Source organism: Sinohyriopsis cumingii, chromosome 18 (assembly GCF_028554795.1).
Source record: "Sinohyriopsis cumingii isolate HCF-2022 chromosome 18, ASM2855479v2, whole genome shotgun sequence".
Classification (NCBI taxonomy): domain Eukaryota; kingdom Metazoa; phylum Mollusca; class Bivalvia; order Unionida; family Unionidae; genus Sinohyriopsis; species Sinohyriopsis cumingii.
The window spans coordinates 44,268,644-44,284,312 of NC_142978.1; the positions used below are offsets into that span (position 1 = coordinate 44,268,644).

A 15,669-nucleotide genomic window follows, 5' to 3' on the forward strand; every position below is an offset into this window, starting at 1 on the left:
AATCAAGCCGATGGACATGTTTTTGTTCTTGTTGTTTCATTGAATGTTTGTTAGTTTGTTTAGGGTTTATTCCGTTGTTGTCTGGGGGCGGTGTTATTATTATTATTATTATTATTATTATTATTGTTGTTATTGTTGCTGCTGCTGTGATTGTTGTTGTTTATTTTCATTGTATTTCTATAGCAATAATTTACTGGGATCTAGTCCATGCGAATATATAAATTGTGTTCATGTAAACGTGACACTGAATAAATGGACGCCACGTGCAATTATTAATTACTGCCGCAAGACACTAAATATACATGCCAACACATGTACAGCATTACAAACTTTTGGTTTCAAAATTCCATTAACTGACATTCCAGTTTCTTCTGCTATTTAACATTTTAATGCTACTAACGATTCCTTCCGCTGAAAATGCACATTTTTGTAATTGAGAGGGGGTGGGGTATAAACAGGGAGATGTATGTTTAGCATGCATGAAACTGATAGTGTAATAGACTGTTTTGGCTCGGACTCTATCTTCTGCATCTGATGTGCAGAAAATGTACACTGGTACAGAAGCGTATTGTTAAGAAGTAACTAAAAGAAATATCTTAAAATACAAGATCTTATATAGTGTATAACATGGAAATAAAATGCATGAGAGAGAGAGAGAGTTTACCTTCTTGTATCAGAAATGGGAACAGTATCACCAATAATCCAGAAAATGTAATGAACACGTACATATTGCCCACTAAGCATTGGTTGTTATGGACCATTTCCTGTCTTTACAAAATTAGTCCTTCTTCCTGATAAGTATCATATGGAAGTTCACTTCATGAATGTATGTTTCACACTGCCAGTCCGGTTATTTCTACCTAACCCGTGTTACATAAATCAACACATTATGCCTTGTTCGCATCGATTCAGTACAACACAGCATATATGTTATTTAAATTTACAATTTCCTTATTCTAATTGACACACTGTCGAATTGAATTTTACTTAAATGTTAAATGCCAGTATGTTAGCTGATTTATATTTTCCCCCCAGTTGATATCTATAATAGTCACAAGAAGTAGCTGTCCTTTGCGGTAGTTGCCGTGTATTTTTAGCCGTCGAACAATACAGCGAAGAGATTCAAGCGATAAACACGGATGTTTTACCAAATTACAGATATGGTATAATGGGACTCACGATACATAGTTTTTGCAATTCATTTATGATCACGAGCACGGTAACTTAAGAGGAGTCTCATTTTGAATATCACATTGTATTCGACGTTAGATGAACCAGAAATTTGCATGAAGTTTTAGTAGGAAAACTTTTGTATAAATTATATTGTTCGTCTTGGCATTTATTAACAATATCCTTTTAAAACGAACTAATCTATTAAAAAATATCCAGGATTTAATGACACGCATCATAATATCTTTCTTGATAAGATCTTTATTCTGGTGAGTTATAATAAAAGCTATTTGTTTTATTTTGCATACTGGTATACTGATAACAATAAATTCATAATGACACTAGTTTTTTAATAGTATTATTGTTATTATTATTATTATTAGTAGTAGTAGTAGTAGTAGTATTAGTATTATTATTGTTGTTGTTGTTGTTGTTGAGATAACTTTACCCTCCGCATCCTCATTATCGTCATTAGCTACCAAAATTATTGCAGGCTCGAATCTTACAATCGGATCAGCCTGGGACGGTTAGAGTAATGTGCCCTTCTGCAAAATACTTTACTCCAATGGACTCGGCACATAATAACCTACATGCATTGCTCTGCCATAGAAAAACACCATAGCAATGGAAAACTTAGCAATCATCATCATCATCATCATCATCATCATCATCACAATTAAGTACTTTTTCATTCTTAACGTAAATTTAAGGTAAGATGACACGTTTACTGATTTTGCATTGCCTCATTAAATTGCTTGATCAGTAGCTAATTCATGAAATCTGAAGTAAATCATCGCGCTCCAGCAACTTTTATGCATTGCACCCACCCAACCACCTAATTATCTTTTTTAACGTTTCAGCTGTCAAACTGTGCGTGGAGCTTTGTGGCATAAACCTCGCACGAACGTACTAATGCATGCACGCTCTGACAGCCAAAACCCCCTTGCAATATCTAACCTAGTTATAATGACATACCTGGCCTATTTTCATAATTCAGCTTTGTTGGGATTGTTTCTTTTCCCGAAAAAAAAAAAAAAAAAAAAAAAAAAAAAAAACTCTTCATATCTGAAATTGAGAAAATTATATTCTGCGCTATTCTTTAATACGGCATCACCCTTATAAGTAATTTTTTGTCGTATATAGACATATGATACGGAACAAATGAAAACTTCATGAGACGCATGGATGTAGAATATCGCTTCCACTGAATGTGTTGAATTTTTATGGGTTCCCAATAAATAATTATAGCTTTGCTATATTAATCGTAACTGGTTTGCTATCATTATACAGAATCGTAGGTGTTTCATATTAGATTCAGATGTCAGAATTCAACGAACTTTGATGTATATATGGCCTGTATAGTTTACATCTGTACTGTTACGGTTCAATTTCATGTGATATTTAGATATACGAATTACATATGTTATTTTCAAAATCTGTGGCACTGAGATATGGATAAATGTCTATCAGTTAGTGTTATCTATGATCTACCTGGACTGGTTACCAAGTACGTAGCCAGCAACCTGTGCGGCTTTGCATTATCGTTTGTCTACCTGTGATTTGTCGGATCACACGACCAATCACACACAGAGATCTGCTACACCCTGGTAGAATGTGTCATATATATTCCAATATTTATGGCACTCACGTATTTTGCACATTTTGGAAAGAAAATCACGAATTTGCTGTTGATATTCAAAGGAATAGGTGGATAATGGCGGATAAGTTAATTCGCCGCTTATAAGAACGAAGCGATAACGAGATTACCGTTGAGCTAAATTCGTCATCATTACGAAAGCGTGGTGCGAAATACACACAATGATGCTTAGTCTATTGTTCTTTATACTTTAACCAAAAGCAAATTTGCATAATTGTCGCATATAATGTCATGTTTATTGTTGGGAAATAAAAACTTTTAATTGACTACAATAACAAAATCAAAGGCAAGTCGAATAATAGCATGTAGTTGCTGCTAAGATTCAAACTTATCATCTCATTAGGATTTCTGCCCGTCTGGCACTTGATACACGTTCTTTTTATGGGCTTCTAAACAGCCTTCATTCTTTGATAAAATCTGTATCAATGATCTTAATGCATACACATTATAAATAATCGTTACGAATGCTTAAGTGCCTCTTCTAGCTATTTTATATCGAATGTAATGTCTAACATGCTTTAGTTTAAGGCTGTTTCCCTCGCACAAGAAAAGAAAAAAAACAATCCGCGTGATGTTTATTATGCCCTCTATAAAAAGAAGTACGGCAAACTAATTATGAACCGAAGTTATAACAGAGCAAAATCAAGAGGGGCGTGTGTGTGTGTGTGTGTGTGTGTGTGTGTGTGTGTCTAGTATACTCATATATCACAATGACAACAAACAGGCGACAAGGTCATCGTGCCTTATGCAACTGAATACAGACAGCGGATAATTAACTCGAGGGGCGGCACTTTTTTAATTATTTTGATACGGAGTGTTTTCTTGCGGTGAGGCTAAATGGGTTTCTGCTATGCTACAGTTACCAGTGCAAGTCATGTTTACTGATGGCCTTTTAAAATTCTTTTTAAACGTTTTGAAACACAATAAAATAACACACGGTGAATAAATTGTTTTTGAAATTTATTAACGGCATGCAGGTAAAATGTTTTCTTCACTGTTGATTATAACGCCAAGATACAAACTCACAGACGGATGGTGTGGCGTTGGTGGCTCCTCAAAGATATCACTGACATAAGCTATGCGTAATCGACAGAAAAGTATCTCAAGTTACAAAAAGGAAACTCGCAATGTAAAAAAAATATTAAAAGGACTGTAAATACAAAGGAATCAAGAATGAATTTAAAGGGACATAATGGAACTATTATTACTGGAGATAGGAACTGGTGTGCATGTAAGTGGTTTGTGAATAATTATAGTCAGTTTTATTATAAGGTATTATTAAATTTCAAATTTTACCATCGTATTTAGAGCGATAGGATATTAATGGGGGTTCGGTGTGGGCACGGTGTAATTATAACTCATTTCGCACATACAAAATGATCGCCTCATGAACACCTCTGGTTTGTCACAATTACACACATCCGGGTGTCTAACAATAGTAACAGATACAATTACATTGCTGGATCAATGTCAATATATGTTCACGATCTCTCCGTCGATCATCATTTGATTAAGCAATTTACATATGTTTGTGTAAGTCTGCATGTTTATGCAGGCATGTGTATGTGTATATACGCATGTTACATGGGGTGGGCGTGTTGTAAAATATTGTCGTAATGGAATGTGTGTACAACGAGAGTACTGAGCAATCGAATTTCATTCCAGTTTTGGAGTCATTTTTGGAGTCCCTCTTATTTCTTGTGTTTCTGTTGTACGATAGTCTGCAGACGTGTTGCATGTTGCGCTTAGATATTATTTGAAAGGGAAACATTTGTTTGGATTATGCATTGGAAATGGAAAGTGATCAAGTTTTGGACTATAATAATATTCTCGAACTATTGTGAATTATTCAAAGGAGTTGTGGACAACACCATTTTGACAACAACACGGTTCTTGGGGGCCAGTACGTTTACGTTTCTGAAGTTTATACCGAACTGATCATTCCTTTGGACTTGAATATAACTATGTCAGGATTATTTTGGATTCAATTCGTAGTATTGTAAGTTCCTCTCATATTTTCATTTATAGCTTTGATAATTAAATTAGTTGCTGTGTTTTATAAACTTAATGATTTTTGCGTCGTTCTGTTACTTACTTTATGACCATATATATATATATATATATATATATATATATATATATATATATATATATATATATATATATATATATAGAGAGAGAGAGAGAGAGAGAGAGAGAGATAGGTAGGTAGGTAGATAGATAGATATATAGACACATCTGTATATCACTACTGCTTTCGCTATCACTGCTTTTACTACTGCTACCGCTACGACTACTGATATTGCTACTACTACTACAACTACGACCACTACTACTACTGCCGCGTCCACTACCTATGCTGCTGTCACTGCAACTAATGTTGGTGCTACTACTACTACTGTTGCTGCTGCTACTATTACTACTGCTACTAGTGATGCTACTACTACTGATTCTACTACAAATACCACTGCTGCCATTGCTACCACTACTACTACTTCTTCTACTGCTAATCCTAGTACCAACTCTATCTTTCACGTGTTTGAATCGTACAGATCTAATTTGGGATCCGGGTGGCCAAGTGGTCTAAAGCACTCTCCTGTACCTATCACTGAAATCGCTCCTCTGTCCGGATGGGCTCAAGTCTCAGGCCCGGCCAATGTGGGAAAGTGATCAAAGATGTTAGTAGCGTCCGTGGGTCGGTGGTTCTTACTGGGGTTTTCCCGGGTTCTTCCAACTCTCAGTTATTCCGGTCACCATGTATAGCCCATCTTGAGCTGAGAAATGGCGTCAGGCCCCAGAATAACAACAATAACAGATCTATAGTGTCCTAAGTGACGAACTTGGGGGTTTCATTTTCAGTAGAATTAATAAAAGACGATGTATCTGACAATACATTGCAATTATACCTTTCCCATCGTGACTTCAGATTCAATCATAACCAGCATCGTCATTGTCGTCGTCTCCGTCTACTACTACTATTGATACAACTACTACTTAAACATGGAGAGAAAATTATCACACAGAAAAATCGATATATCCCAGTTAAATACAACAAAATACTCTAGTACATGAAATCATGAGCCGAGAAGTTTTCAAGTACATGTCGGTGAATAACCCATATCTTAAAATGGTATCGTACAGCATGCCTGAATATTGAAGACAACTATTGGAAATCGTAAAAAAATAGTTTTGTAATGCTAACCATGGATGTTTTCTACTATATTTCTAAAAGCTGAATTGCATACCATAAATATTTACTTTGAATTATATTTGCCCGTTACTATTCTATTACAGGGCATTATGAGAATATACGTAATCTATCTGCATATAACTCAATGTAAATCTTCAGTGTATGCAATCGGAGTTTGCAGGATACCTTTGAAATCCTCTCACAATCTTGTCATTCACACACGATTGGTTGGTTGGTTGGTTGGTTGATTGGTTGGATGGTTGGGATTTAATGGAACTTTCAACACAATATTAGCAATATCTCACTGAGAAATCGGGAGCAAAGTGTTTTTCGCAAGGCACACAGGGGCAGCTGATCTCGAAGGCTATCGAATATGCAACTATTGAAAAAGAATTAAAACTTTTTGGACCAAGTAAGGGAAAACGCATCGCTCATTTAACGTTCGTAACGTTGATAAATCACTTCACATTTTCTGATTTATGCCGTTTCTTTCGTGAGATTTTCTCAGGTCCGAATAATATGCAATCTTTGGAATATGTCCTCGTATTTAAGACTTCTATAGCCAACTATAGAAAAGAACATATTGTTTTACTGCAGCAATAATTTTAAATAAACAATACCAAGGAAGTAGAGTAGCTTATAAAACAAAACCCTGCAAAAACTGCAGCAATATAAAATTGAAACCCATTGGGAGACTACAGATGTCACATTGATTCAGACGTATTAATCATTTGTTTAAGTTTGTAGTCTTGTGTTGACATTTGCAAAGGCATGAAGCAAAATTCTTGCAAAAACTGGTCTTTTGTGCACAGTGTTTACTTATGTCTTCCTAGCAGAAACCCTTTAAAGACAGATTATTACTATGGGCGTATGAAATACCCGAAAGTGAATCTCAGAACAAAATATAACATCATGCCAAAATTGTTTATTGCGGTGTAATTTATATATGTTTTCATTCTCTTGCCATAAACGTTTTTATCGTAAAGTGAAAATACACTTGATAGGATATATAATGGAAAAATAAAATTTATAATATTTCCTAATTTTAACCTTTGAAAAAATGGTTAACTACATTTCTTTTGTATAAAAGCTACTTCCTATCCAACAAAACGGAGAAGAGACATTACATGTCAATATTCATCCAGCTCAGATCACTGCTCTACATGTCATGGCTTACTGCTTAAACATGTTAGCATTAAGAATGTTCGATGTCTAAAACCTGTCAAGTAGTGCTTTATTGGCCACTTAGCCAACAGAAAGAACTGTGTTTCTGAAACTAAGCTGACTTAATTGGCAGGTAATCACGAGCGGTAACTGATTATATCAAATTAAACGGCATATTCTTCGTAACGGACTGAGAAACAGCAAGTGGTAGATCGATTTTTAACAATCACTCTGACTGAGCTTGTGATATTAAATAGTGGGGCTTATATTTACAAAAGAAAAAGTCACATTGTGTATGTAGATGTTCCTAGTAGGAAATGTACTCTTTACGATTTTGCAGTTAGTTTTCGATTATGTCCTCATTTAGTGTATTATGTTTTATTGGATACTCACCAAATTACAACAAGGCAAACAAATGTTGTCAAATTAGGAAGACCCTAAACAATACTTTGAACGCTTTTAGTTTCCTACTTACAATCTGATACTTTAAATTCGTCTAAAGTGAAATGTGTAATAGGAATGGCAAATGAGGTATAATATAGCCTCCATTTTATCTATTACGATAGATATACACTTGTTGAATTCGCCAGCTAAGATATAAAAAACATAGTAGACGTAATGTTAAGCTACATTCCCAAGTTTAATCTCACAATAATAATAATAATAATTATTATTATTATTATTATTATTATTATTATTATTACACAACATACATGATGGTTATGATCTTTAAACTCCACTTTCATACACTAAACCTATGTATCTTGGAAAGAAGGTCAAGGTTAAAAGGAGAAGCAAGAAGAAAGCCACCGATTCTACTGATTGGAATATATTGTTTAGTCTTGGTTTTAAAATATATGAATCAAATATGCAGTAAACCATTTCATACTGTAGCACGAAAGGGGTCTAATAGCTTCTCACTACCGAGAAAACAAGCACTATCGAACATTTACTAAGCTCTATTTTAAGACCAATGTTTCCTCTTTTTCCAAAGATCTCAAGACAACAGTTCTTGTCAGCTAAATGGTTTTTAAAAATGCTATTACCACAATTAACTTATCTTCATGCAACCAAGGAATACACATTCACAAAGACATATTTTCGCATTTTTTCTTTCTTTACATTTGAATGATTTATCAGTATGTTTTTCAAAACCGTAGATCAGTATTTTATACCATGTATTACGAATCATGGACTCAGAAACCCACTTCAAAGAAACTGGTCCGTCTTACTATAATGGCTTATGAATACTATACGTTATGACGTCTGCTCCTAGTATATTGGCTAATTACTAGGATTGAAAAATGTCTCCCCAAAACCGTCTCCCAATAATCAAACAGATAATCAATCAAATCATACAGAGCTATACACAGCTACCTAAATGCAACTATACCTTAGGTTTGGTAGATTACTTACCTCTTTTTGAAGCTTTTCAAAATTAATTGTGTCAGTAGTGGTACTCAAAAAGGCATGGATATGTGTGTGCCGTTCTCGTCATCACATGAGTATTTTAGCTCTATTCAGAAGGAATCGTGCAAGATAAATATTTAATGTGCATCATATTCTTGAAATCAAATCCATTTTTTGGTCAATCGCCGTCTTGTAAATTGCTGACACGTGTCTCAGTGAATAGAGTTCACTATTTAGCGAATACAAAAATCTCATAATACAGGCCAGTCTGAATTAAAATTGAACGCTGTATCTGGATGTGATAAGAGGATACTGGGGAATTATACAGGGTACAACCCTTTGCAGGTATATTTTTGAATCATTTTCTTTTTTCATAAATGTCATCTTGGGGTCATGTTGCAAAAATTGGTTTCAAACAACAGGATGGTCAAAGAGAGACTTATAACTATCTTTAAAATACATTTCTTTGACAGTGATTTTCATTATGTACAAAAAAAGATGCAGAAGAAGCTATGTGCAGGAATACTTAGATGAAAAGCTCGAATTTGATATTTGTATACATTTTTAAGATCACGAACTTGTAAGAGGTAAAATAAAAAAATAGAAAACAAATATATTTTATATTCATGCTCCTGTAATAATTTGAAAGTGCGTTTAAAATCTTGTGGGCATGTTAACATGTTTTATGTCGATACAGGTTTCGGAAGTTTCAAATCATTTTAATTCTACATAGCGGCTTAAATCAGTACCAATTTGGGTCCTGTGCCGTATGTCCAGGGCACATTAAACATTTTGCATTAATACGATATATATAGTAGTCTCAATGAAATAACGTATGACAGACGAATTGTTGTCTGTATAACTCAGCTGCGTACTCTACTATCGGGGAGCCGCAGTAGGTTAATTGGTCTTATGTTTTAGTATTTCCTAAACCGGTGAAAATATTGGACACGTCATGAAGTATTATTTTCATGTGATGTTTTGTGATGATAACAAACCTATCCCTACGAGACATGTACTGCCTGTAAAGATAAAGTAATAAATAACAACAAAATAGCAACAACAATATCCAATTAATTTTGAAACGATTGACAACAGTGGAAGTATAAACACAAATAATCCTTATTTTAATTAGTATATACGTGAGTGATTAATTCCAAGCAATTTTGTTGAAAGACGTTTTACCATTTGTTCTTTTGAAAAAAGATTTTCAGATATAACGTAGTTCTTGAAAGATAGAGAGTCTGCCATTTATTCTCTCTCTCTCTCTCTCTCTCTCTCTCTCTCTCTCTCTCTATATATATATATATATATATATATATATATATATATATAAGAATGTCACATGTGGAAAACATATTTGGTAAATTATTTATCTTAGATATCTGCAAAAGAGTTTTCATATTTAATATATTTCAAAAGAATTCCCCCATCTCACCTCCATTATTTCACAAGTTTGAAATCCCACATCTTTCGAAGAATAGCAAATGCAACTGAAATACTATTTTGAATATGTGACATTTCTTTTTACGAATGTGAAATAATGTAACATGTAACAAAGAAGAGTTACGCGACTATCAAGTAGTGTTTTACATATGTGAGATAATGATTTACTTTACTTATGTTAAAGAGAATTTCACATTTAATGATAATAAGTTTGCATAAGTGAAATTGAGGTTATAATAATTATTTCCTCAACTGTTTACTAAAATTTTACAGTGCAATTTTTATCAACTTGAAAGTGACAACCTTTCTATCAGTTTATACTTGTTGTTATACAGTTCTACTTGTAGGGCGATGATGACATCGTAACAACCATACTGAATAATAACGACAGAACAATGACTATTTCATTGTTTGTCTGTTGAGGGAAATACAATCTACCTATTTATGTTGGACTATAGAGGTGTGCGGTCTTCCGAGCGTGTTCCTCTGATGGCAGGCTATTTGATTGCTCCTATGGGAAGGAATTGGAGCCACATCCACCAGGCTCAGTGCTCAGGGAGCACTCTTTAATTAAAGCTGTCAGGCAGAGGACCTAATAAGATGTCCTAACTGTCTGAATGAAGGGCTTGAAGGCGAGTGGGAATAGACCCAGCACACACTCAGTTTATTCATTCGGTACTACTTAGCTGCATTTAGGTATGTATGAGTGGGAATGGACCCATCACACACTCATATGTTTGGTACTGTGTTTTCAGTGGAATTAAGGGCGTGCACTGTACGCTGATTGTTTTGATGTCCGACCGTGGCAAGGGAGGAGAGGGCGGAAAAGCGGATCCAAGGTCACAGGTCGATGCTCCTAGACTTCAGGGTATCGGATCTAAATTGTTGTACTACACAGGGAAATACAACATATACACCGGCTATTTATTGTTATAAATCAATTAAATATTGCGTCACATCCTTCTATTTCGTAATCTGTCCTAAATCAATTTCTTTCTTTCTTTGTTACTGAACACGTTCTTATGGAAGACAACCTTTGACTAGGCAATCAACAATTCACTTGACATTTCCATTAGATTTCTGGTGCAGAATGATGAACAGCGATCGACCGATAGCTGAATTTACTTTGACAGCGCCAGCAAAATCAATGATTATTGTAACTTTCACACCTGTCTTTATTACAGAATAAAACCTGTTAAATATTGAACTTACTGTGTTACCAAACTGCAGTGCAGATGTCAAATTATATGTGGACAAAAGTCTTTATAAATGCTGAAAGGGAACGGTAACGCTATTTTCTCAATGTTGGTTGAATAACATGGATGATACAATATACTATTAGCCCACTAGGAAGAGCAACTATATTATGAATATCAAGAATATTTCTGATCGCTGGTTTTAAATAATAATAATAATAATAATAATAATAATAATAATAATAATAATGCAAACGCAAAAATAATGTTCTCCATCAGATCATCATTCATATTTCGCTGTTTGGGTGCCAATCAAGACAGTAAAGAATATTTTTCAGTTTTAGCCCTTATAACATGTCAGAGGGATAGCAACAAAAATCTCAAGTAAAAGTACATTTTGTTCTAGCCATCGGTTAACATATTTGCGTTGCTTTTAATTGTATGTCTTCACATCATCGAATGCTTGTAATACGATACGATTCCATGCCTGTCTGAGGGATTGTATAATCGAAGTCCGTCTTCCTATAATTAAGCAGGATTCTGTTCAGGTACAGACCGTCTTAGGCGCTGCTATTACAACTGGCATAATGGTTGACGTTTTAAAAGCTGCAGTTCCGACGCCTCATTACTGAATGAGGTAAATTGCTGTGCCGAGAGTAAACTCTGCACATTGCCCAACAGGAAACCTTTGAAGCGATGTGGAGCATAAACCTCTGAAACAATGCGATTGATCTGTGGATGCCATTAAGGAAAACTACCGTGTAGGACTGCAGTTATTAGCGTCGGTTGCATTTCCGACGATGAAGATTGCACGGTAACGGTGATGACAGAGAAAAGTTGTTAGTTTTTGGTGGTATTTATTTTGTAATGCTAATACAATTACAATGAGAAGGACGATGATGCTAGTCGTGATCAGTCATGTTCCGTCATAACACGTCTATTGTGGATAATTTCTCATGGCTGAGAAAAAAATATTTATTACGAGTTCATGAAGTCAATTTTCATGATCAGTATTGTAGATACTTTTATACACAAATCTGAAATATTACCTTGCTTGAAGTTTATATGATCGTTATGTTTATTTCTCTTCCCCTCCCCTCCAGAAAAAGAATATGAAGGCATACGATTATGGGTTTTGTTTGGGTTATATTTTCCTTCTTTCTGCCTAAGACCTTTCTCTAAGATTTCAATCCTGAAACATATAAATCACCACAAACAAATGTGCCATACTGATGCATAGAAAAAATGCTAATCTCTACCGTTTATAAAATATGGGTATATTTAGATCTGACACAGGTCTCCATGCCTGCTGATTATGTTATTATTCAAACTTAGTTGGATTGCTCGTGAGCATTGCTCTTTTATTCTCTTCTGTACTCTTGCTATGTAACAGAGGTATAATTTAAGAACGAAATTCATTATGTGCGTTGACTTTAGAATAATAATTTAACTGCACTGACGTTAGAAACAAAAAGCGTACAGTAGCGAATTAAACTATTTTCTTGGACATTTTATATTGCATGCAGTGCATCATACCTGTCAGATTATTGTCAAATGAATGTCTTTTTTTATTCCTTGCTCAAGTCTTCTCAAGCTTCCTATTTACTTTATTCCGTAAATTCAAAAGAGAGTAGCCAAGTCATGACATTTCAAACATCATGCACGATGCGAGACATTTTATACCCATAGTAGCAGAACAATCCATTGTGATTCTGAATATTGATAGATAGTCTCTTGTTAATTGACTCCAAGGATTTAGTAGGATATGTAACTTTCAGTAAGAGAGAATAAATTGTATAGAATGCTTTGCTAATTTCCAGAATAAACACTTTAGCAGCAAAATGTGCAAAACCAACACTTGTTATTACAGCAGCAACAGCAACTACAGCATATATAAGCGAAAACCAATAAACATGTATTGTATGACTCATTCCCTCTCAACATTTTGGAAACTGCCAAGAAACTTCAAACAAGTATGAACTTAATATGCTCTGTTTTATGTTTTGGTATGGAATCTCGTAAGAAATTGAAATAATTGAAGATCTCTTTTCCAGTTTGACATTGGTGGCTCTAAAGATAATATTAAATCTCAAACAAGATGATTACATGGGCATCACAATGTCACATTCGAAGTAGAGAAAGATATATATATATATATATATATATATATATATATATATATATATATATATATATATATAAGAAATCGTCTAGGAACATGACAGCAAATGCAGACCCACGTGACTATTCTATATCTAATATGAAGCAAATAGCCACCCTCTCTTCCGTTACTCACTTTATAATAAATTCTATAATAATTTAGATTTGAATAAAGCACAAATTTTAAAAAAATCAAAATAATATTCCCTTTGGGATGAACAGAAAACCGGACGGCAAATTTTATTTCATTAGAAAATTGCCTTTGTTTATCTTCTGGTCATTTATTCGGTCACACCAGCAGTTTTTATTTCTTAAATTGGACAATAATATAACAATAATACTAAGAGAGATCACGTTGGGATGAAAGCAACATATAAAGTGGGGTTTTTTTTGTGAAATAAAGTTCAACATATAATTTACAGTGCGCACATATTTCCAGCGTCACATCAGCAGCAATATAATAAATATAATTATGCTACCAGCATAGATTGAAAATTCATCATTCGGTACAAAAGACCCTGCGCCATATGAACAGAGGTAATGTATTTTAACAAAGCTGAACGTAAATTGAATGTGTGGAATAATGTTTTAAAAGACATATTTCTAGTAAGTACATTCAGCAAACTGGGAAAACAGTACCTATTCTTTAAAATGTGACGTCTTCCGTTTGACCTGATTATATATATATATATATATATATATATATATATATATATATATATATATAATGTTTAATGTTTAGTTTGTTTGTGTCCTCATTTGGGCACTACGAACAGTCTTGTATCATTATAACTACAGTAAATGTATGCACTGCTACCAAATACTGTGTTGTACGACTTTGGAACATAGTGTGAATACCCACAATCTAGTCAAACGTAGAAAACGCATTATATAAGTATTATTTGTACATCTGAACCAGGCATTTACATACAAATACCAATAATCTAATAAATCTTATTTGAATAATTTAAATTTTTGCCCATTATGTTATGTCTGTTGCGAAACGAATTTTAATTTCGAAAATTGAATATATTTAGATTTACTTGTTGGCCAATATTGATTTTTTCCTATTCTGTAATGAAATTGTATTACAACAAAATTGGCTCACTAACCTATTTTTACTTTCTGTTCTTGAATAAAATCTTATTTGAACACTTTTTCGTACTTATTTACTTACTTACTCACTTGCTTACGTACTTACGTACGTACTTACTTGCATAGGTACCTACTTGCTTACTTAATTACGTGATTGTTGTTGTTTTGGGGTTTAACGCCATTTTTCAGCACACGATAGGCTATGTATGGCGGCCAGTATTAATGGTGGAGGAAGAACCCGGGAAAACCCCAGGAAGAACCACAGACACGAGAAGCTACTGGCATGCTTTCTTACATACCCACATTGGTCGAATCCTAGACTCGAACCGACGCAGACAGAGGTGCGATGGCAGTGATCCGTAACGAAGAGCGCTTTAGACCACTCAGCCACTCGGGGCCCCCTTAATTGCGTGGACTCAGTTTTGTGCTAATGGTATGCTCTTCATACATCGTAGAGCCTGATATATTTGTGGAGCGCATATTTGAAAATATAGGAATGAAACATATTTAACATTTTTAATACTTATAATCCTTTGGTGCGTTCAACAATGAAGAATATCCTATATTATTATAAGCATAATGGCAACAACAATATGTGCTGCCTTACAGGACAAAATACTGAAAATGGCCACCACAAACGCAGAGTACAGTTTTTCCAAAAATGAGAACACCGACATAACGGACATTTGATGGACACCAAGACGAAGCCATGTTCTGGTGATATCTCAACATAGTTATCACATTACAGCTTTCACATAATTTGAGAGTAAAACGTATCGTTTGGAGCACATCCTTCCTGATCATGGATAGAACTTTTACCCATCGATTCACGTTACTGTCTTCTAAGCACCCGGACGCCAACTTGCAGTGGATGTAAATAATAATAAGACTTTTGAATTTCTTCTAGGCTAGTAAGCAAAGAAAGAGATGTATTGGTACCATAACGTACAAACCTGGGTCGAAAAAAGTACTTATTTTAGTGACAATTAAAATTGTTAAAGGAACTTCTATTTAAACAAACTATGATGAACAGGTTACGAATTTATTAGGGCATTTACGGTTGTGATTAAAACCATTAAATCCATGTAACTTAGATGTTTAATAGCTACTTGATGATGAGCAACTGACATGTGTATTTGTAGTGAACACGAAATGTCTTTATGATAGTTACCATAAACTCT

The 15,669-nt window shown here is 34.3% G+C and overlaps 1 protein-coding gene across 2 annotated transcripts in view; it reads right to left on the reverse strand.

The window, feature by feature from the left end:
- The window catches only part of LOC149776521 (uncharacterized), a 57,427-nt gene that overhangs the window by 14,603 nt on the left and 27,155 nt on the right, over nt 1-15,669 (reverse strand). The window contains exon 1 of one of the 2 annotated variants that reach the window (XM_089940962.1): nt 665-1,118. The exons of the other annotated variant lie outside the window; for it this stretch is intronic. Within the exon in view, the coding sequence (XP_089797088.1) occupies nt 665-761 (97 nt within the window). The 5' untranslated portion in view covers nt 762-1,118. Of the gene's footprint in view, nt 1-664; nt 1,119-15,669 lie in introns of those variants that run through there. 2 annotated transcript variants of the gene reach the window in all.